Below are 23618 nucleotides of genomic sequence, written 5' to 3' on the forward strand. Positions count from 1 at the left end.
TTTGTCAAGTCTATTCATCTTTAGTCAGCTCAGATTTCATAGTATAGAACAGATATCTTCTCCAAGGAGAGGGGGCGATAGAAAGCTGGTATTGAAAATTGAATCCTTTGGGGTTTTATATTTGATTTACTGATTCTAGTAGGTATGAACAGAGATTTTGGTAATTTTATGATGTAGAATTTAATAGGTTGGGGATGCTTCCAGTTTATTAAATGGATATGAAACCCAAAGTTTTCTTTCATGATTTAGACAGGGCATGTCATTTTAAGCAACTTTCTAATTTATTCCTATTCTCATTTTTTCTTTGTTCTCTTGGTATCTTTATTTGAAAAGCAGGAATGTAAGCTTAGGAGTCGGCCCATTTTTGGTTCAGAACCTAGGTTGCGCTTGCTGATTGGTGGCTAAATAAAGCCACCAATCAGCAAGCGTTACCCAGAGTGCTGAACCAAAAATAAGCTGGCTACTGCTACACTGCTGTTGTGCTATATTCGGAGTACCCTATGCATATCCAGATAATCCAGTAGTACTCTGAAGTACACCGTAAGGTATCATCTTATATGTTTATTTTATTTATGGTAATTAGGTGCATAAGGAGCTTAAATGTATATATGGCTCCTTTCCTTACTGCATTTATTTCTAACCATTGAGTAGCTTTTTTTCAGCAAATTTATGTTGATGTTCCTTTAAGCTTCTTTCCATAAATGTATTATTTTTGTTATGTTTTTTAGAGCTCCTCCGATCATAGGATATTTGCCTTTTGAAGTGCTGGGAACATCCGGTTATGATTATTATCATGTGGACGACCTAGAAAATCTTGCAAAATGTCATGAACACTGCAAGTATCTTTATTCCTCACTTTATATAACTTAAAGTGCATCAAGCATATTCACCAGCCTGTACACTAGTTTTAATAACAAAACATTTATATATTTGTAGAATTGTAATAAATGTGAGGTATACATTATGGGCTAGATTACAAGTGAGACGCAAACTGTTTTGCGCAAGTCTTTTCGCAAGCCTTTTCAATTGCGCTGATATTACAAGTTGAGCGAAATCGATCTCAGAGCTGTGGTTAACTGTTTTCTGAAACAAAAAAGTTGTACAAAACACATCAAAAATACATTACAAAGTAGTTACGCTCATATTAACACTGTCTAATAAAAATGATTAAAAAAAGTATTGCACAAAAAAGTTATAAAAGCTCGGGTGTTAGAAAAAAAATCCTGCAGGCCCCCTTTTTAGCCAGATCCTCGTGTGTGTCCCCCCCCCCCCCCCCTTCAGCGTGGTGTGCCTGTATAAATAATTGGTTTGATTCATCTTGCATCTTAATATTTAATGTAATAACTGAACTTTTGATTCTTTTCTTTTTTTATTTTAGTAATGCAATATGGGAAAGGAAAGTCATGCTTTTATAGGTTCCTGACTAAAGGCCAGCAGTGGATATGGCTTCAGACTCACTACTACATCACTTACCATCAGTGGAATTCCAGGCCAGAGTTCATTGTTTGTAAACACAGCGTTGTAAGGTATCTTATGTTTTTTACTTTTAGATAACTGATACTAAAGAATGCATCTGGTCATCAGTAAAGACATTTTTCTGCCTTTAGTATACTTCATTTATTTATTTCACATCTTTCAAGTCAGGGGCTGACAAATGTAATCCAAATTTAGTAGCCTGCAAAAATATTAAGAAAGCAGCCTTATTGTGCTTTCTTTCAATACTGGTGGTGAGAGTCCACAATCCATTACTCCTGGGAATTACTCTTCCTTGCCACTAGGAGGAGGGAAAAATGTCCAAACCCCAAGACCTCTGTAAAACCTCTCCCACCTCTCTAGTAACTTAGACTTTGTTTCCGCTGGAGGAAGGTGAATAATGAAGATGTGCAGTTTTATTCTTCAGTCAGAGGGGTTCTCAGATTGAGTTGAGGCCCATTTCCCCTCAGAGGGATGTCATTTAAGCTGTTCATACATCAATTTCTCTTTTTTTAAAGGTGTTGCTTTCTTTTGGCTATCTTAACTGGTAGAAGAGGGGTTTTTGAGTTGTCTACTCTTTCATGTGATTCTTCTTATCTTTTTTACTTTTTTCATAAGGTTGTGTCTTTGGATTATATAAATTGGGAAATTGTTGTCCATTTTTATGTCTCAATCCTTGAATTCTTCAGATAGGCTTCTTCATATCTTGGATGTTGTAAGAGCCTTGAGTAGTATAAGGATTTCAGACAGAAAGGGGTAGAAAGATTCTGCCGTTTCTTTGACTTCTTAGTTGATACTTTTGATCAATAAGGCTTTCTTGAAGGTGGGTCAGCCTCCATGTAGACTTTTTTTATTTTTTGCCCATTCTATCAGATCAGTTTTCACTTCTTGGGCTTTTTAGAATTTGCCAGGTAGCTTCTTGGACTTTTTTACATACTTTTGCTAAATTCTATAATTCTGATGTTTTTTTGTTTCTTCTGAGGCAACATTTGGTAGGAAGTCCTTCAAACAGTTGATTTCGCTTGTTGGTCATTTTAATTGCTTATTACCCTGTTTTTTATTTGGGTTGTGGATTTTGTTTTGTTGTGAAAAAAGATGTTCTTTTTATCCTGCCCTTACTTTTCATTACTCTTGGACTCCACAGCTTGAGTATTTGTTTCTTGGAGTAATGGATCATTATCTCTCACCACCTGTATGAAATAAAACATAATTTATGCTTACCTGATAAATTAATTTCTTTCATAGCTGTGAGAGTCCATGAGATCCCACCATGTTTTTTTTGGTATTTATTCATTTTCCTACCATTTTGCTTGGCTATATGTCAAACTGAGTTACCAGTGAGGTGGAAGGAGTTTTATAGAGCTCTTGGGATTTGGGAATCTTTGCCGCCTCCTAGTGGCAGGAAAAAATTATTCCCAATAGTAATGGATGTTGGGTTCTCATCGCCATGAAATAAATTAATTTATTAGGTAAGCATAAATTAGGTTTTCTTTTGCATAATGATGATAGTCCATAGGGTCCATAACGTGGGGTATAATTCCCACCACTAGGAGGAGGCCAAGAAACAAAAACAAAAGCTTAAAATCCTTCCCATCTCTCATCAGTTTTGTTCTTGGCCTCCAGGAGAAGGTTGGGAATAGAGGTGTTTCAGCTACTTGCTTATGGATTAATGTTTGGGAGCACAGATCAATGTGAAACCCTTTATCCCTGGGATATATCATTCACAAAGAAGGCAGAAGAGATTACATGCAAGCTGAATGATACAGGGACATAAGAATACCCTGATATGTGCACAGTATCTCCTAAGAGATTTTAGAATTAACTACCCTCAGGCGTCCCTTAGCCTCGTACCTTAGCCTCCCCCTGTGGGATAACAGTATTTCCTCAGATATCCTCTGCTGTACATGTATAAGCACTTGATGGGCTCTCTACTAGATACTGCAGCAGTTTGGTGTCTGGTAAGCCACAGTCTTTTTCTACTGACTCCAGAGCTGCAGCTGGGGAGGAAAAGGTCTTTCAAAGCATCTGTCTGCCCTTTTCTTCAGAAATCTGCCTCAAATTGGGATCCTGTCACTGGAGGGGGTGAGTGCCCATTCAGGATCTGCCAGAAGATTACTTGGGGACATTTTGTCAGTAAGTTTATTATAGTGCCCATGTACAGGTAGCCCTCTGTTTATGCCGGGGTTAAGTTCCAGAAGGAATGGTTGTAAATAGAAATCATTGTAAATTGAAACCCAGTTTACAATGTAAGTCAATGGGAAGTGAGGGAGTTAGGTTCCAGGCCCCTCTCAAAATTGTCATAAGTAACACCTAATACATTATTTTTAAAGCTTTGAAATGAAGACTTTAAATGCTAAACAACATTGTAAACCTAATAAAATAATCACACAACACAGATTGTATCATCAAACTAAGTTTAATGAACAAAATCATTTGCTAAACAGCATTATAAACTTAATAAAATAATCACACAACACAGATTGTATCATCAAAGTAAGTTTAATGAACAAAATCATTTTTTTACTTGCATTTTTCTGCAAACAGTTCTCTGCATTGTTAGGATGTTATATAATATTGGGTCTGCAGATATTCTATGCATTCCAGTCTGGACTGATTTATAGGCAGGAAGATCTTGTTCCTTTGAAAGCTGCTCGATAGCTCAGTTCTGGTTACACTGATTGCTTGGCTTGCATATCTTTGCTGCAACACAAGTGGACAGCTCCACCTACTGGCTATTTTAATCAATGCACTGCTTCTCAATGCTTTTCAATAGCAGTCACATGACTGGGAAAAAAAAGCGTTATTCTGAAACGGCGCAAATTGAACTGTCATAAACTGAGGGCCACCTGTATTACCTTACACTTTAGGTACTTTGTAGGTGTCAGGGGTGTAAACTGGTTAGTGTAGATGGCTCTCTATTATTACATTTTATCAGTATATGTGTGCTGTTTCATACTCTGCTTTACTTGTGAGTTTTGCACATAATGTAACCTAGTGTATCTGTCCCCACTGAAACTTTTTGTGTCTGTTTTGCGAATATGTTCCAATGTGCCAGGTCAACCAACTTTGCAATCGTTGTGTACCTCAATTTATGCATTTAAATAAGCAGTTTCCCTCTCCTTCTGTGTTCTGTTCCTGTGTATATTACTCATAGAGCCTTAACTGACTTTACTTTTTAAGATAATTTACACAGGGATATGGTAGAATATTTAGCTGCTATCCACAAGCCAAATAAGCGTAAATGCAAATCTGGGAATTTATTTCACTCTCTTGATGTGACATGCAATCTCCTTCTCAACCTCAAAATCCTGTCCTGCTTCAGAGCTCTGACTCCAAGGATTCAAATCATCCAGTTCAGATAGGAAGTGTAATCTTGTGAACAGGACCCTTTTCCTGACCCTGATTTTGGAACTCTTGGTATTTCTGTGGAAACACCTGCTGAAAACAAGCCTGTAAATCAGTTAAATGTTGTTTTCAAAGCTCCTGCTAAGATTCCAGAGGTTTTTCAGGTTCCAGATTTGGTTTATGACTAATATAGTCAAAGAATGGAAAAAAAACCCTGGTATTCCATTTGCTCCTTCTTCTAGGTTTAAGAGAATGCACCCGGTTCCAGAGCAGAACATGGAATTATGGGAAACCATACCCAAGGTTGATGGAGCTATTTCCACACTACCACCCCTATGCAGTATATCACCTCTTTTAGGGATTCAATGGACCACAAAATGAAGTCTTTCCTGAGAAAGTTCTTCCTTCAGACAGGTCTTCTGCTTAAACCTGAAGTGTCTATCACTTGTGTGGCTGTGGCAGGGGCCCTATGGTGTGATTATTTATCCTCTGCTGAGGACCTACAGAATTGCATTAGAGCTCTTAACATGGCTAACGCCTTTATATGTGATGTAGTAATGGACATCCTCAAGATTGATGTCAAGAACATGTATATGGTAGTTATTGCAAGAAATGATCTTATGGTTAAAATCATGGTCAGATGTTGATTTCTCTTTCCTTCCAAGAGAAGATTCTATTTGGTTCTGATTTGGACTCCATAATTAAGGGAAATAACAGACCAAATAATCACTTTCATTCCTCAAGAGATCAGAAATCCTCCTCTTCTCAAACACCTGAGCCCACCAAGCCAGCCTGGAAGCCTGGTTCTTCATGGGCAAAAAATAAGCAATCCAAGAAGTTCAATGCCAATTCAAAATCTGCATGAAGGTGCGGTTCCTAGTCCAGATTCTGTTCTAGTATGGAGCAGACTGAGTCTTTTTCAAAAGGCCTGGTTCCAGTCATTCCAGGACCCCTGGGTTCAAAAAATCATATCCCAATACTACAGGATAGACTTTTGCTCCAGGCCTCCTCAAGGATGATTCCAGTGCCTGTGTCTCATCAGGGTCAAGGGTTTTACTTCAATCTGTTCATAATCCCAAAGAAGCAAGGGACTTTCTGACCCATTTTAGATTTGTCAGGGTCCCCACTTTCAAGATATAAACAATTTGCACAATTTTACCCTTAATCCAGGGTCAATTCATGTCCACTATAGACCTCAAGGATGCATATATGCACATCCTGAGTCGCAAGGATCACTATTTATTTTTAAGGTTTGCATTCCTAGGCCAACACTATCAGTTTGTTGCCTTTCCATTTGGTCTGGCTACAGCTCACATATTCACAAAGGTGCTAGGGGCATTGTTGGTGGTAATCAGCGCTCAGGGGTTAACAATTGCCACTTATCTGGATAAAATCTTAGTGCAGGCTCCTTCGCTGCCTCTAGTTATTGCTCATGCTCAAAGGATACTATCTTTTCTCCAAAACCACAGTTGGACAAACATTGTTCCAAAGAGCTCTTTAACTCCAGCTTAAAGGGTGTCTTTTCTAGGAGTTATCATAGTTTCAGTTCAAATGCTTCTATTCCTGGCAGACTCACGCAGAATAAAACTTCAGAAGACGTGTCTGTCTCTGCAACATGCTTATTTTCCATCAGTAGCTCAATGCATGGAAGTGGTGGGTCTTAAGATTGAGGCTTCGGATTCAGTTCCCTTTGCCCGCCTTCACTTGTAACCCCTTTAACTATATGAACAGTGATCAAAGAATTATCTGCAATTGAAACTGCAGATTGTTCTGGATTTGTCCACCAGTCAGTCTCTCTCTTGGTGGATACAAGTTCCTTCTTAGACCCATTCAGGCTGGGACGCCAGACCCATTCAGGCTGGGGCGCCATCTGGAATTCTCAAAGAATGCAAGGAGTTTGTTCCCCCCTGAAGGCAAAGTTACCAATCAATATTCTGGAACTCCAAATGATTCTTTGGGTTCTTCAGTTATAGCCCCTCTTAAAAGAAGAAAGGTTTAACCGTTTTCAGTTGGACAAGATCATAGCGGTGGCCTACATAAATCATCAAGGGGTGCCCTCAGTCCACTGGCTATACAGGAAGTGTCCCATATTCTGTCTTAGGCAGAGAGGATTCAATGCTCCCTGTCAGCAGTTCACATTCCAGGAGTGAACAATTGGGAAGCGGATTACCACTGCCGTCATTCTGGAGAGTGGTCTCAATCAGGACATCTTTGATCAGGTAGTGTGCAAGATCAAGAGATACAAAGGCTCAAATCATAGACACATTAGTGTGTCCATTGAATTTTCATCTAGTGTACCCGTTTCCTTTTTCTACTTCCAAGAGTAATTGCTTGAGTCAGCTTCGGTAAACTTGATTGCTGCAGCCTAGACTCCAGAACATGGTATGCAGATCTAGTGCAGATGTCCTCTTCTCCTCCATGACTTCTTCCTCTAAGAAAAGACCTATTGTTTCAAGGGCCTCTTTTCCATCAGGATCTCAAATCTCTAAGTTTAACAGCAAGGAGGTTGAACGCCTAGTTTTAAAACATAGAGACGTCTCTGATTCAGTTATTAACACTGATTCAGGCCAGAAAACCTGTTACCCAAAAAACATCACAACATTTGGAAAGCATACTTTGAATATTGTTCTTCTAGAGAATGTTCTTGGTATTCCTTTAGGATTACTAGAATTTCTGCTTTATCTGTTCTCTTTCATAGAAAGTTAGCTAAATTTCGTGACGTTCAGACTTTGATCCAGGTGCTAGTAAGAATTAGGCCATTTGTGAGACCTATTTCTCTGCCCTGGAATTTGAATTTAGTTATTTCTTTTCTACAAGGTACTCACTTTGAACCAATGCATTCCATTGATATTAAACTCTTATCTTGGAAGGTGCTTTTCTTTTTAGAAATTTCCTCTGCCAGAAGACTTTCTGAGTTATCAGCTTTATTCTGTTATTCTCTATTTCCTTCCTAAGATAGGGAGAGTCCATGGCTTCATTCCTTACTGTTGAGGAATACAACACCTGGCCACCAGGAGGAGGCAAAGACACCCCAGGCTTAAATATCCCTCCCACTTACCTCATTACCCCAGTCATTCTTTTCCTATCGTCACATTAGGAGGTGGCAGAGAAGTGTCAGAAGATTTGGAGAGTCCTGAAAAAGGGTATCTGCCCTTCGAGATAGGTCTGGAGTTTAAGTAGTCATGTCAACCTCTCAGTGAGAGTATTGATGAAAGTTAGAGTCTGGAGATGCAGGGAAAGTTTTTCTGTGAAACCATCCAGACTACTGCTAACAGTTCCTAAGCAATCAGTGTTGACGAGTTTCACTGCCTGCTTTCTTTAACGCATGTCCATGTCAGGAGCGCTGCTATAAGACTGTCACACTTGAGAGGCCGTGCTCTGTTCCACAGCATGGATCCTGGAGGTAAGATTGTTTCAATTTTTACACATAAAACACTATAACAGGGTCACAGTGTAGCTCCTTTATACCTTGATCCAGGTAGTTGGAGTCAATTAATCAGTGTATTATTTACATGCTGGTTTGTGTGATTTTTTTTTCCTGGGCTGATAGACTGTGTGTTTTTGGCTGGAACAAACCGGTTTCACTTTTAAGTTTCACTTTTGTTTTTGAAAGTGTTGCACAGCTCCTATTACTTGCTGTACATGTAATAACAGGGGATAGTAATAACAGGGGAAGTACTGTCTTGCACTCCATGTGACCGGGTGTGGTCTATGTTAATTTCCTCCATTCCAGCTGAGACTTGAACCTGAGGAGAGCGTTTCCGCTGTTAACTGTCTGGGTCTAGGAGGTGGTGAGTGCCCCAGCCATTGGGAGTATAAAGGTGCAGTTTTCTATAATAAAAAACGTTTTTATTTGTGTTCTTCTGTGGGTATAACCTGAGCTATGGAGGACTCTGACATGTTAGAAGGTACTCCTTCTGTACTAATTCATACCTGTTTATATTGTGAGGAGGCCGTGGTTTTCCTGCCCACTCAAACTGAGCCAAAGAGGACCTTCTGTAGTCTCTCCAACCGGGAGGAAAAAGAGGCCAGGTAGCGTAGACTTGAACAAATCAACACAGTGGTACCAGTGTTGTATAAAAAGTCTTGCAATATTTATAAAAAAAAAAAAAATTAAAACAGGATAAAACTGGTAAAAAAAACACATAAAATTCCAACTGTGTGTACAGACTTCAAAATATGCAATGCCTTTCTCAGCTCTCCAGTTTTTTTTTTGCTCTTATATTTTCTACATCTCGCGGAATGGTCTCTCCATCCCGAGGTGCTTTTAAAGATATGCAGCAAGTGGGGAACGCCGGAGATGGATCTCATGGCGTCCCGTCTCAATACCAAGCTACCCAGGTACAGGTCGAGGAATCCCCAAGCGGGTCTAATAAAGGTTCAAACATATATCATTTTCCTCCATTACCTCTTCTTCCTTGAGTGGTGGCCCGCATCAAGCAGGAGCGGGTATCAGTAATCCTGATTGCTCCATCATGGCCGCGAAGGTTGTGGTTTGTGGATCTAGTGGGGATGTCCTCATCTCCTCTGTGGAAGTTATCTTGTCGCAGAGACCTGATACAAGGTCCATTTGTTCATCAAAATCTAGATTTTCTGAGGCTGACTGTGTGGAGATTGAACGCTTAGTCTTAGCCAAGAGAGGTTTCTCTGAGAGTGTCATCGATACTCTTATTCAAGCTTGTAAACCAGTTACTTGACGTATCTACCACAAGGTGTGGAGGACCTACTTATTCTGGTGTGAAGAGTGTGGTTTTTCCTGGAACAGAGTTAAGGTTGCCAGGATCTTATCTTTTCTCCAGGATGGGCTGGAGAAAGGCCTTTCTGCTAGTTCCCTGAGGGGACAGATTCCGGCCCTGTCGGTTTTATTGCACAAGAGACTGGTTGAGCTTCCAGTGCAGTCCTTTGTTAAGGCTCTGATTAGGATCAGACCTGTGTTTAGATCTGGGGCTCCTCCTTGTTCTTCGGGTTTTGCAACAGGTTCTTTTGAGCCTCTGCATTCCGTTGACATTAAATTGTAATTTTGGAAAGTTCTCTTTTTATTGGCTATAACCTCTGCGTGCGCGAGTTTCTGAGATCTCTGATCTGATTTTTCATGCAGATAAGGTAGTTTTACGTACTAAATTAGGTTTTCTTCCTAAGGTTGTGACGGATCACAACATCAATCAGGAGATTGTGGTTCCTTCCTTGTATCCTAATCCTCCTTCATCGAAGGAACGCTTACTTCACATTTTGGATGTGGTTTGCGCCTTGAAGTTCTATCTTCAGGCTACTTAGGAGTTTAGACAATCTTCCTTTTTGTTTGTTGTCTATTCGGGGAAGCGTAAGGGGCAGAGGGCTACTTCGATTTCCCTATCTATGTTTTTGGTTTAAGAGTGTCATCCGCTTAGCTTACGAGACAGCGGGACATTGTCCTCCACTAGAGCAGTGGCTTCCTCTTGGGCCTTTAAGAACGAGGCCTCTATTGATCAGATTTGTAAGGCGGCTACCTGGTCCTCCTTACATACTTTTTCAAAATTTTACAAGTTTGATGTTTTTGCTTCGGCAGAAGCAGCTTTCGGGAAAAAAGTTTTGCAGGCTGTGGTGCCCTCAGAATAGGGTCCGCCTCTTAATTTTTGTTCCCTCCCGTTATTCATTCAGTGTCCTCTGGAGCTTGGATATAGTTCTCCCAACAGTAAGGAATGAAGCCGTGGACTCTCCCTATCTTAGGAAGGAAAACATCATTTATGCTTACCAGATAAATTCCTTTCCTTCCGGATAGGGAAAGTCCACGGCCCCCGCCCGTTTTTTCTTGTCTATGGGCGGTCCCCTATTATTTATTTTATTCTTCTGGCACCATTTATACCCTAATGTTTCTCTTACTTTTCCTTGTTCCCTCGCCATAATGACTGGGGTAATGAGGAAGAGGGAGGGATATTTAAGCCTTTGGCTGTGGTGTCTTTGCCTCCTCCTGGTGGCCAAGTGTTATATTTCCCAACAGTAAGGAATGAAGCCGTGGACTCTCCCTATCCAGAAGGAAAGGAATTTATCTGGTAAGCATAAATTATGTTTTTTAGTTTTTCACAAAGATAAAGCTGTGCTTCATAATAAATATGATTTTCTTCCTAAAGTAGTTTTGAAAATACAGTGAGGAAAAAAATTATTTGATCCCCTGCTGATTTTGTACGTTTTCCCACTGACAAAGAAATGATCAGTCTATAATTTTAATGGTTTATTTTAACAGTGAGAGACTGAATAACAACAAAGAAATCCAGAAAAATGCATTTCAAGAAAGTTATAAATTGATTTGCATTTTAATGAGTGAAATAAATATTTGATCCCCTAGATTTATGGCTCCCAGGTGTCTTTTATACAGGTAATGAGCTGAGATTAGGAGCACTCTCTTAAAGGGAGTGCTCCTAATCTCAGCTTGTTACCTGTATAAAAGACACCTGTCCACAGAAATAATCATTAAATCAGATTCCAAACTCTCCACCATGGCCAAGACCAAAGAGCTGTCCAAGGATGTCAGGGACAAGATTGTAGACCTACACAAGGCTGGAATGGGCTACAAGACCATCGCCATGCAGCTTGCTGGAAAGGTAACAGCAGTTGATGTGATTATTTGCAAATTGAAGAAACACAAAATAACTGTCAATCTCCCTCGGTCTGGGGCTCCATGCAAGATCTCACCTCGTGGAGTTTCAATGATCATGAGAACGATGAGGAATCAGCCCAGAACTACACGGATATTCTTGTCAATGATTTCAAGATAGCTGGGACCATAGACACCAAGAAAACTATTGGTAACACACTACGCCGTGAAGGACTGAAATCCGGCAGCTCCCGCAAGGTCCCCCTGCTCAAGAAAGCACATGTACAGGCCCATCTGAAGTTTGCCAATGAACATCTGAATGACTCAGAGGAGAACTGGGTGAAAGTGTTGTGGTCAGATGAGACCAAAATCAAGCTCTTTGGCATCAACTCGACGTGTTTGGAGAAGGAGGAATGCTGCCTATGACCCCAAGAACAAAATCTCCACCGTCAAACATGGAGGTGGAAACATTATGCTTTGGGGGTGTTTTTCTGCTAAGGGGACAGGACAACTTCACTACATCAAAGGGACAATGGACGAGGCCATGTACCGTCAAATCTTGGCCTTCCCTCAGCCAGGGCATTGAAAATGGGTCGTGGAGGGGTATCCCAGTATGACAATGACCCAAAAAACACGGCCAAGGCAACAAAGGAGTGGCTCAAAAAGAAGCACATTAGTGACATAGCCAGTCTCCAGACCTTAATCCCATAGAAAATATGTGGAGGGAACTGAAGGTTCGAGTTGCCAAACGTCAGCCTCAAAACCTTAATGACTTGGAGAGGATCGCAAAGTGGAGTGTGACAAAACCCCTCCTGAGATGTGTGCAAACCTGGTGGCCAACTACAAGAAACATCTGACCTCTGTGATTGCCAACAAGGGTTTTGCCACCAAGTACTAAGTCATGTTTTGCAAAGGGGTCAAATATTTATTTCACTCATTGAAATGGAAATCCATTTATAACTTTTATAGAATGCATTTTCCTGGATTTTTTTGAAGTTATTCTGTCTCTCACTGTTCAAATAAACCTACCATTAAAATTATAGACTAATCATATTGTTCATTGTTAGTGGGCAAACGTACAAAATCATCAGGGGATCAAATAATTGTTTCCCTCACTATATCTATCAGGAGATTATTTTTCCTTCTTTGTGTCCAGATCCTTCTAATTCTAAGGAATGTATTTTACATGATCTTGATGTAGTCAGAGTTTTGAAGTTTTATCTTCAAGCTACTAAGGAGTTCAGACAATCTTCTAGCTTGTTTGTTCATTACTCTGAGACTCGTTAAGAGCAGAAAGCTACTACTGTAGCTTTGGCTTCTTGGCTCAAACCGATAATTCACAAAGCTAACTTAATGGCAGGAAAGTCTCCCCTTAAGCATATCACAGCCCATTCTAAAAGATCAGCTGCAACTTCCTGGTCTTTCAAAAATGATGCATCCTTAGAGCAGATTTGCAAAGCTCCAACATGGTCTTCTCTGCATACCTTTTCAAAATGTTACTGCTTTGATGTTTTTGCTTCTTTGCAATCAGCTTTTGGCAGGAACTGCTAAAAAAATGTCCCACCCATTCCGTAATGCTTGGGTATTAATCCCACATGTTATGGACTCTATGGACTATCATCATTATATTAAAGAAAACTACATTTATGCTTGCCTGATAAATCCTTATAAGTTCTAATTTGCACCTCTATAGACCCTGCTTTTGTCTTTCCTACCTGTTTCCTATTTTCTGCTCAGCTATGCTTTAAACTGAGGGGAGGTCTGAGGGAATTTAAGCTTTTGTGTGGTTTATTTGTCTCCTCCTCGTGATGGGAATTATATCCCACATGTTATGGACTCTATGGACTACCATCATTCTGAAAGAAAATATTATTATTATTTTTTTTGGGGGGGGGTCTGACAAGGATATTTTGGAAGAGTAAAATTCTAGGATTTTGGCTCCTGGGTATCTTCCTGCCCTGATGTGAGAATTCCCTTTTTAATCACATATTGCATCTTAGAAAATGTGTTCTCTTTGTATCCTCGCTGAAAAGCATACCTAGGTTGGCTCAGAAGCAGCATTGCTCTATTGCAAGCTAGCTGCTGATTGGTTGCTCCACATATATGCCTCTTGTTATTGTCTAACTCAATGTTTTTTAGCTAGCTCCCAGTAGTGCAGTACTGCTAATTCAATAAAGAATACCAAATGAAGCAAATTTGATCATGAGTGTAAATTGGAGAGTTGTTTAAAATGGCTCTTTCTGAAGAAAAAATTGGGTTTCATGTCACTTTAACTTGCAGTGCAAGTTCTTGGGAGCTGCTACCTGGTACCTGAAATAAAATAGAAATGAGAAAGTTGAAAATACAGACGTTTTCTTTCTGTTTTGTTCTATTAAATAACATTTAAGTGCACACTGCCACCGTGCACAATAGAGCCCTCATTTTGTTTTAATTTAGCTAGAGCTGTGACATGCAAATATCTTGATAATGTGCCTGAGAATCACAGTTTGCACCAAGCAGCATTAATCAGCTTATATGTCACAGTGCTTTTAACTGCCTGCAGTAGTTATTGCAAATATGTTACCTTATGTTTTTTTTTCCCCCAGCTATGCTGAAGTGGGAGCGGAGAGAAGGCGTGAGCTGGGCATTGAAGACTCACCACCAGAAATGACCACAGATAAAGTGAGCAAGATCAATTTAAGAATAATTGTGTGTACTGTATGTTACTCTGTCCCATAGACCTGTGTATCTATGATTATGCATACATTTAAGTAGATAAATATTTTTATTCTAGAATAAATAAGTGACAAATGCAGATCATCTCACCAACTAGATGGTGCATGAATATTTTAAGTTTTTATTCATAAAGCTGATTTTTAGTTCTTTGAATGGTCTATTTTTTTATACACGGTCTCACTAAAAGACCAGCCTAGTGTGTGTGTATATATATATTTACCCTATTGACCACTCTTAAAGGGGTTTCCATCTAAAGGAGAGTAGAGTCCACAGCTTCATTCATTACTATTGGGAATTAAGAACCTGGCCACCAGGAGGAGGCAAAGACAACCCAGCCAAAGGTTTAAATACCTCCCCCACTCCCCTCATTCCTCATTCTTTGCCTTTCGTCACAGGAGGTGGCAGAGAGGTGCCGAAGTTTTGGAGGTCTCTTATGGAGAGTACTACTCTTCGCTATGGGACGAGAGTTTCAGTAGGCCTAACAAGCCTTTCAGTTGAGGGCCTGGGTAAAAGTTAGAGTCCGGAGATGCAGGGAGTGTTCTCCTCTGCGACACCATCCCGACTCATATTAACAGCTCATACAGCACTCAGCGTTGACAAGTTTCCCAGACTGCTTCTCTCACATCCATGTCAGGAGCTACGCTACGACCTTGAAGGGCCGTGTTCCTGTTCCACGGCGTGGATTCTGGTACGATCATTTCATTTTTTATTATATTGATAACACAGAAGACAGGGCCACAGTGTGGCGCCTTTTATCTTTATAGAATCAAGGGTTAATATTCCTGTTAAGGGGATTATTGAACAGGGGTGGGGGGGGTTTATACATGATATTCTTTATTGTGTCATTGCTGCGTTATGTGCGGGATCAGGCTCTGGCAATGTGGTGGAACTGACAGGTCATTTCTGAGAGTTTGGCGCCCCTTTTTTTGGCGCGTTTTCTCTTTTGGGCAGGGGCGGTCCTGTTAGGGCTCTTCACTTCCGGTCTGATCTGAGATGGTGGAGACGAAGCGGTTTCTCTAGTCCGGGTCCTATGAGGCGGTGAGTGCCTTGGCCATTGGCGGTTATAAAGGTGCCTGTTCTTAATTTTGCTAATTAAGATAGAAGCTATGGAGGATTCTGATGCGTTGGAGGGTACTCCCTCTTTATCTAAGTCTTTTACCTGTGTTTATTGTGAGATTCCGGTAGACCAGCCTGCGCAACTATGTTCCACATGACTTGATAGAGCTACGACATCTAGTACTACTGAGCCGTCCACCTCTGACGGCTCTCCGTCCCGTGAGGTGCGTTCCCCAATTGCGTCCCCTATTCCACATGCAGCGCCCCAGGGTCCGACAGTTACCCCTTCGGGGGAGATTTGCTGGCCGCCAGACTTTGCGGACCAACTTCAAACGTCAGTCTCTAAAGTGATCCATGCTTTAACGCGTTCGGCTAAGCGCAAGCGTAGAGCTTTTCAGAGCGGCCCGACTCAGGATTCATCTATGTCGGAAACTCTTGCAGAGTTGTACGACGATGAGGCCCACTCAGACGCTTCAGGGGGTGCCTTCTGGTTCGGAGTCTGTGTCATCTAAACCTCCGGCGGCGGAGGAGCCTGACTATAGGTTTAAAATGGAGAATTTGCACTTTTCTCCAACATTGGTGTGTCCGGTCCACGGCGTCATCCATTACTTGTGGGATATTCTCCTCCCCCACAGGGAAAGGCAAGGAGAGCACACAGCAAGAGCTGTCCATATAGTCCCTCCCAGGCTCCGTCCCCCCAGTCATTCTCCTTGCCGCTCTGAACAAGTAGCATCTCCTCGGGGATGGTGAGGAGTTTGTGGTGTTTAGTTGTAGTTTTTTATTCTTCTTTCAAGAGTTTGTTATTTTAAAATAGTGCTGGTATGTACTATTTACTCTGAAACAGAAAGAGATGAAAAGTTCTGTTTAAAAGAGGAAGTATGATTTTAGCAGCAGTAACTAAAATCGATTGCTGTTCCCACACAGGACTGTTGAGATGAGAGAACTTCAGTTGGGGGGAACAGTTTACAGACTTTTCTGCTCAAGGTATGACTAGCCATTTTTCTAACAAGACTGTGTAATGCTGGAAGGCTGTCATTTTTCCCTCATGGGGATTGGTAAGCCATTTTCTTAGTCTCAAACAGAATAAAGGGCTTATTATGGGCTATAAACTGGTAGACACTTTTAGGGGCTAAATCGATTGCTTTATTTAAGTATTATATGCAGTTTGAAGTTGAATTTCACACTTTTATAACATTGGGGAACGTTTTTAGCACCAGGCACTTGTTATGACACCTTCCCAGTCAGGAAGGGCCTTTCTCTGTAGTAGGCAGAGCCTCATTTTCGCGCCATTACTGTGCAGTTACTTTTGAGTACAGTACATGCAGCTGCATGTGTGAGGGTCTGGAATCCACTAAAAACGTTCCTAGAAGGCTTCATTTGGTATCATATACCCCCCTGGGATTGGTGAAGTCGCAGCAAAGGCTGTGGCTGAGACTGTAAGGGGGTTAAAATTGTAAACGGCTCCGGTTTCAACATTTTAAGGGTTAACAGCTTGAAAATTGGGGTGCAATACTGTGAATGCATTAAGACACTGTGGTGAAAATTTGGTAAAGATTGGATAATTCCTTCATAGTTTTTCACATATTCAGTAATAAAGTGTGCCCTGTTTAACATTTAAAGAGACAGTAACGGTTTTGTTTTAAAACGGTTTTTGTGCTTAATTAACCAGTTTAAGCCTGTTTAACATGTCTTTACCTTCAGATAGATCATGTTCTGTATGTATGGTATCCAATGTGGTTCCCCCTTCAAATATGTGTGATAATTGGGCCATAACGTCCAAACAAAGTAAGGACAGTACTGTCACAAATTGTTGCCCAGGATGATTCTTCAGATGAAGGAAGTAGACATAGTTCTACATCATCTCCTTCTGTGTCTATACCAGTTATGCCCGCGCAGGTGACCCCTAGTACTTCTAGCGCGCCAATGCTTGTTACTATGCAGCGATTGACGGCAGTAATGGATAACTCCATAGCTAATATTTTATCCAAAATGCCAGCATTTCAGAGAAAGTGCGATTGCTCTGTTTTAAACACTGTAGAGCAGGAGGGCGCTGATGATAATTTTTCTGTCATACCCTCACACCAATCTGAAGTGGCAGTGAGGGAGGGTTTGTCAGATGGGGAAATTTCTGATAGGAAGAATTTCTCAGCAGGCAGAACCTGATGTTGTGACATTTAAATTTAAATTAGAGCATCTCCGCGCATTACTTAAGGAGGTGCTATCTACTCTGGATGATTGTGACAATCTGGTCATCCCAGAAAAATTGTGCAAGATGGACAAGTTCCTTGAGGTCCCAGTGCACCCTGATGTTTTTCCGATACCTAAACGGGTGGCGGACATAGTGTATAAGGAGTGGGAGAAGCCAGGCATACCTTTTGTCCCTCCTCCTATATTTAGGAAATTGTTCCCTATGGTCGACCCCAGGAAGGACACATGGCAAACAGTCCCTAAGGTCGAGGGGGCGGTTTATACTCTAGCCAAGCGCATGACCATTCCTATTGAGGACAATTGTGCTTTCAAAGATCCTATGGATAAAAAAGTGGAGGGTTTACTTAAAAAGATTTTTGTACAGCAAGGTTACCTCCTTCAACCTATTTCGTGCATTATTCCTGTCACTACAGCGGCGTGGTTCTGGTTCGAGGAACTGGAAAAGTCGCTCAGTAAGGAGACTCCGTATGAGGAAGTCATGGACAGAATTCACGCACTTAAGTTAGCTAATTCTTTTAATTTAGACGCCGTTTTGCAGTTAGCGAGGTTAGCGGCGAAAAATTCAGGGTTTACAATTGTGGCGCGCAGAGCGCTCTGGCTAAAGTCTTGGTCGGCGGATGTATCTTCCAAGACAAAATTGCTTAATATCCCTTTCAAGACCCTTTTTGGGCCAGAATTGAAAGAGATTATTTCAGACATCTCTGGGGGAAAGGGCCATGCCCTCCCACAAGATAAACCTTTCAAGGCTAAGAATAAGTCCAATTTTCGTTCCTTTCGCAATTTCAGGAACGGACCGGCTTCCAACTCGGCAGCCTCTAGACAAGAGGGTAACGCTTCCCAGATTAAACCAGCTTGGAAATCAATGCTAGGCTGGAACAAGGGTAAACAGGCCAAGAAGCCTGCTGCTGCTACCAAAACAGCATGAAGGGGTAGCCCCCGATCCGGGACCGGATCTTGTAGGGGGCAGACTCTCTCTCTTTGCTCAGGCTTGGGCAAGAGATGTTTAGATCCCTGGGCACTAGAAATAGTCTCTCAGGGTTTTCTTCTGGAATTCAAGGAACTACCCTCAAGGGGAAGATTCCACATGTCTCACTTATCTTCAAACCAAATAAAGAGACAGGCTATCTTACATTGTGTAGAAGACCTGTTAAAGATGGGAGTGATACACCCAGTTCCAACTGTGGAACAAGGTCAGGGGTTTTACTCAAATCTGTTTGTAGTTCCCAAAAAAGAGGGAACTTTCAGACCAATTCTGGATTTAAAAATTCTAAACAAATTTCTCAGAGTTCCATCGTTCAAAATGGAAACCATTCGAACAATTTTACCTACAATCCAGGAGGGTCAATTTATGACTACCGTGGATTTAAAGGATGCGTATCTACATATTCCTATCCACAAAGATCATCCAAGGATTTTCACAAAGGTGCTAGGGTCCCTTCTAGCGGTTCTAAGACCAAGGGGTATTGCAGTGGCACCTTATCTGGACGACATTCTAATCCAAACGTCGTCTCTTTCCAAAGCAAAGGCTCATTCAGACATTGTTCTAGCCTTTCTCAGATCTCACGGGTGGAAGGTGAACGTAGAAAAGAGTTCCCTGTCTCCGTCGACAAGAGTTCCCTTCTTGGGAACGATAATAGATTCTTTCAAAATGAAAATCTTCCTGACAAAAGTCAGAAAGTCAAAGCTTCTAAACGCTTGTCAAGTTCTTCACTCTATTCTGCAGCCTTCCATAGCTCAGTGCATGGAAGTAGTAGGGTTGATGGTTGTAGCAATGGACATAGTTCCTTTTGCTCGAATTCATCTAAGACCATTACAACTGTGCATGCTCAAGCAGTGGAATGGAGACTATACAGACTTGTCTCCAAAGATTCAAGTAGACCAGATGACCAGAGACTCACTCCGTTGGTGGTTGTCACAGGATCACCTGTCTCAGGGAATGAGTTTCCGCAGACCAGAGTGGGTCATTGTCACGACCGACGCCAGTCTATTAGGCTGGGGCGCGGTCTGGGATTCCCTGAAAGCTCAGGGTCTATGGTCTCGGGAAGAGTCTCTTCTCTGATAAACATCCTGGAACTGAGAGCGATATACAATGCTCTCCGGGCTTGGCCTCAACTACCGAAGGCCGGATTCATAAGATTCCAGTCAGACAACATGACGACTGTAGCTTACATCAACCATCAGGGAGGAACAAAGAGTTCCTTGGCGATGAGAGAGGTATCCAAGATCCTCAAATGGGCGGAGGATCACTCCTGCCATCTATCTGCAATTCACATCCCAGGAGTAGACAACTGGGAGGCGGATTATCTGAGTCGTCAGACTTTCCATCCGGGGGAGTGGGAACTCCACCCGGAGGTTTTTGCCCAGTTGACTCAATTATGGGGCATTCCAGATATGGATCTGATGGCGTCTCGTCAGAACTTCAAGGTTCCTTGCTACGGGTCCAGATCCAGGGATCCCAAGGCGACTCTAGTGGATGCATTAGTGACGCCTTGGTCGTTCAACCTAGCTTATGCTTTTCCACCGTTCCCTCTCCTTCCCAGGCTTGTAACCAGGATCAAACAGGAGAAGGCCTCAGTGATTCTGATAGCTCCTGCTTGGCCACGCAGGACTTGGTATGCAGACCTGGTGAATATGTCATCGGCTCCACCAGGGAAGCTACCTTTGAGACAGGATCTTCTAGTACAAGGTCCATTCGAACATCCAAATCTAGTTTCTCTCCAGCTGACTGCTTGGAAATTGAACGCTTGATTTTATCCAAGCGCGGGTTTTCAGATTCAGTGATAGATACTCTGGTCTAAACCTATGACTAGAAGGATTTACCATAAAATATGGAAAAGATATATCTGTTGGTGTGAATCCAAGGGATTCTCATGGATTAAAATTCCCAGGATCCTCTCCTTTCTCCAAGAAGGTTTGGATAAGGGATTGTCAGCGAGTTCTCTAAAAGGACAGATTTTTGCTTTATCTGTCTTGTTACACAAACGACTGGCAGCTGTGCCAGATGTACAAGCTTTTGTACAGGCTTTGGTCAGAATCAAGCCTGTTTACAGATTTTTGACTCCTCCCTGGAGTCTAAATTTAGTTTTTTCAGTTCTTCAAGGGGTTCCATTTGAACCCTTACATTCCATAGATATCAAGTTACTATCTTGGAAAGTTCTGTTTTTGGTTGCTATTTCTTCTGCTAGAAGAGTTTCTGAACTATCTGCTTTGCAGTGTGATCCTCCCTATCAGGTGTTCCATTCAGATAAGGTTGTTTTGCGTACCAAGCCTGGTTTTCTTCCAAAAGTTGTTTCCAACAAGAATATTAACCAGGAAATAGTTGTCCCTTCTTTGTGTCCGAATCCAGTTTCAAAGAAGGAACGTTTGTTACACAATTTAGATGTAGTCCGTGCTTTAAAGTTCTATTTAGAAGCAACAAAGGATTTCAGACAAACTTCTTCTTTGTTTGTCGTTTATTCTGGTAAGAGGAGAGGACAAAAAGCTACTGCTACCGCTCTTTCTTTCTGGCTGAAAAGCATTATCCGATTGGCTTATGAGACTGTCGGACGGCAGCCTCCTGAACGAATCACAGCTCACTCTACTAGGGCTGTGGCTTCCACATGGGCCTTCAAGAACAAGGCTTCTCTTGATCAGATATGTAAGGCAGCGACTTGGTCTTCTCTGCACACTTTTGCCAAATTCTACAAATTTGATACTTTTGCTTCTTCGGAGGCTATTTTTGGGAGAAAGGTTTTGCAAGCCGTGGTGCCTTCTGTTTAGGTAACCTGATTTGCTCCCTCCCTTCATCCGTGTCCTAAAGCTTTGGTATTGGTTCCCACAAGTAATGGATGACGCCGTGGACCGGACACACCAATGTTGGAGAAAACAGAATTTATGCTTACCTGATAAATTACTTTCTCCAACGGTGTGTCCGGTCCACGGCCCGCCCTGGTTTTTTAATCAGGTTTGAAAAATTTCTTTCTCTATACACTACAGTCACCACGGCACCCTATAGTTGCTCTTTTTTTTCTCCTAACCGTCGGTCGAATGACTGGGGGGGGGCGGAGCCTGGGAGGGACTATATGGACAGCTCTTGCTGTGTGCTCTCCTTGCCTTTCCCTGTGGGGGAGGAGAATATCCCACAAGTAATGGATGACGCTGTGGACCGGACACACCGTTGGAGAAAGTAATTTATCAGGTAAGCATAAATTCTGTTTTTGCTGAAGCAAGTGCTTGCTACTCTGGAGGTTCCAGAGCGGAAGCTTCCGGAAGAACCTTCCATTCCTAAGCTGGACAGGGTGGTGCCCCAGACCTTCCTGGTTCCTGTAAAGATGCCAAATATTATAAATAATGAATGGAAGTGATTAGGTTCTTCCTTTTCCCCGTCTTCTAACTTTAAAAAGCTTTTCCCCTTCTAACTTTAAAAAGCTTTTCGCCATTCCAGAGGCTCAGCTTGAGCAGTGGGGAACCATTCCCAAGGTACGACTATTCCTCTAGAGGATAGCTCGTCGTTCAATGAGCCCATGGATAAAAAGTTGGAAAACATGTTAAGAAAAATGTTTCAGCACAAAGGGTTTGTTTTTCAACCGGCAGCGGCCATCGCCGCGGTTGCCGGAGCTGCGTCATATTGGATTGAGGGCGAGCCCTCTTTCGAAGAGGTTCAGGAAAGGATTAAGGTGCTGAAGGTTGCCAATTCCTTCATTTGCGATGCCAATATGCAGATTATTTGCCTGAACGCTAAGGTGTCAGGTTTTTCTGTTTTAGCACGCAGGGCGCTGTGGCTAAAATCTTGGTCGGTGGACATGACTTCTAAGCTGAGGTTACTGTCCCTGCCTTTTCAAGGTAAGATTTTGCTCGGTCCATGCCTGGACTTGATTATATCCACGGTTACGGGAGGCAAGGGTGCCTTCCTGCCCCAGGATAAGAAGGCTAAGCCTAAGGGTCCTAATTTTTGCCCCTTTCGCATGGACGAGGCCCAACGACAGCAGCCTGCAGCGAAGGCGGACCAACCTATGGGAGCCTGGAAGCCTTTTCAGGCTTGGAACAAGTCTAAGCAGAACAAGAAGCCTGCCGAAACAAAATCGGCATGAAGGGGCGCCCCCCAACAGGTCTCCGATGCCTGGTTGCAGGATGTTCAGGATCCTTCGGTTCTGGAGATCGTCGGCCAGGGTTACAGGATAGGGTTCAGGTCCCTTCCACCCAGGGGCAGATTCCTTGTTTCAAACCTGTCTTCAAGGCCGGAAAAGAGAGAGGCCTTTTTAGAGTCTGTGAGAGATCTCTCATCTCTAGGCTTTATCGTGCCAGTACCCCATGCAGAAAGGGGTCTAGGGTACTATTCAAATCTGTTCGTGGTTCCAAAGAAGGAGGGCACATTCCGCCCGATTCTGGATTTAATGTATTTAAACAAGTTACTGTCCGTTCCATTGTTCAAAATGGAAATGATCAGGTCCATTTTGCCTCTAGTTCAAGAGGGGCAGTTCATGACCACAATAGACTTGAAGGATGCCTACCTGCATGTCCCAATTCACAGGGACCACTTCAAGTTTCTCAGATTTGCGTTTCTGGACCAACATTTTTAATTTGTGGCCCTTCCTTTCGGTCTGGTGGTGGCCCCCGAGAATCTTCACAAAGATTCTGGGGACCCTGCTTGCAGTGGCCAGATCCAGGGGTATTGCGGTGGCGCCCTACCTGGACGACATTCTGGTTCAGGTGCCGTCTTTTCATCTGGCAGAAGTCAACTCAAGGGCTCTGCTTCTGTTACTTCAATCTCACGGTTGGAAGATCAACTCTGGGAAGAGCTCCCTGGTTTCCAGCACCAGGGTGGAGTTTCTGGCCACGATACTAGACTCTGTGTCCATGAAAATATTCCTCATGGGATCAGCGATGCAGTAAGATTACGTCCGCCTGTCTTGCCTTTCTGTCCTCAAGGAGTTCCTCAGTGGCTTAGTGTATGGAGGTGATTGGGCTCATGGTCTCCAGCATATAGACGTCATTCCATTTGCAAGATTTCATCTCAGACCTCTTGAGCTGTGCATGTTGAGACAGTGGAATGGTGATCATTCCGATCTATCACAGCTGATATCCATGGATGCGCGGACTCAGACTTCCCTCTCTTGGTGGATCTGTCCGGCCCAGTTGTCCATGGGGACATCCTTCTTGAGACCGTCCTGGGAAATTGTGACCATGGATGAGAGTCTGACGGGATGGGGAGCTGTTTGGGGTGCCAGAAAATGGTCTCGACTGGAGTATTTTCTTCCGATAAATATCCTAG

At 42.3% G+C, this 23618-nt stretch overlaps 1 protein-coding gene across 3 annotated transcripts in view; it reads left to right on the forward strand.

Moving 5' to 3' along the window:
- CLOCK (clock circadian regulator) overlaps positions 1-23618 on the forward strand; it is a 482886-nt gene that overhangs the window by 296875 nt on the left and 162393 nt on the right. For all 3 annotated transcript variants that reach the window (XM_053703956.1, XM_053703957.1, XM_053703958.1), the window contains exons 12-14: positions 729-835; positions 1379-1526; positions 13975-14050. In XM_053703956.1, coding sequence (XP_053559931.1) covers positions 729-835; positions 1379-1526; positions 13975-14050 — 331 coding nt within the window. The remainder of the gene's footprint in view (positions 1-728; positions 836-1378; positions 1527-13974; positions 14051-23618) is intronic.

Source organism: Bombina bombina, chromosome 2 (genome assembly GCF_027579735.1).
Source record: "Bombina bombina isolate aBomBom1 chromosome 2, aBomBom1.pri, whole genome shotgun sequence".
In the NCBI taxonomy this organism is placed as follows: Eukaryota; Metazoa; Chordata; class Amphibia; order Anura; family Bombinatoridae; genus Bombina; species Bombina bombina.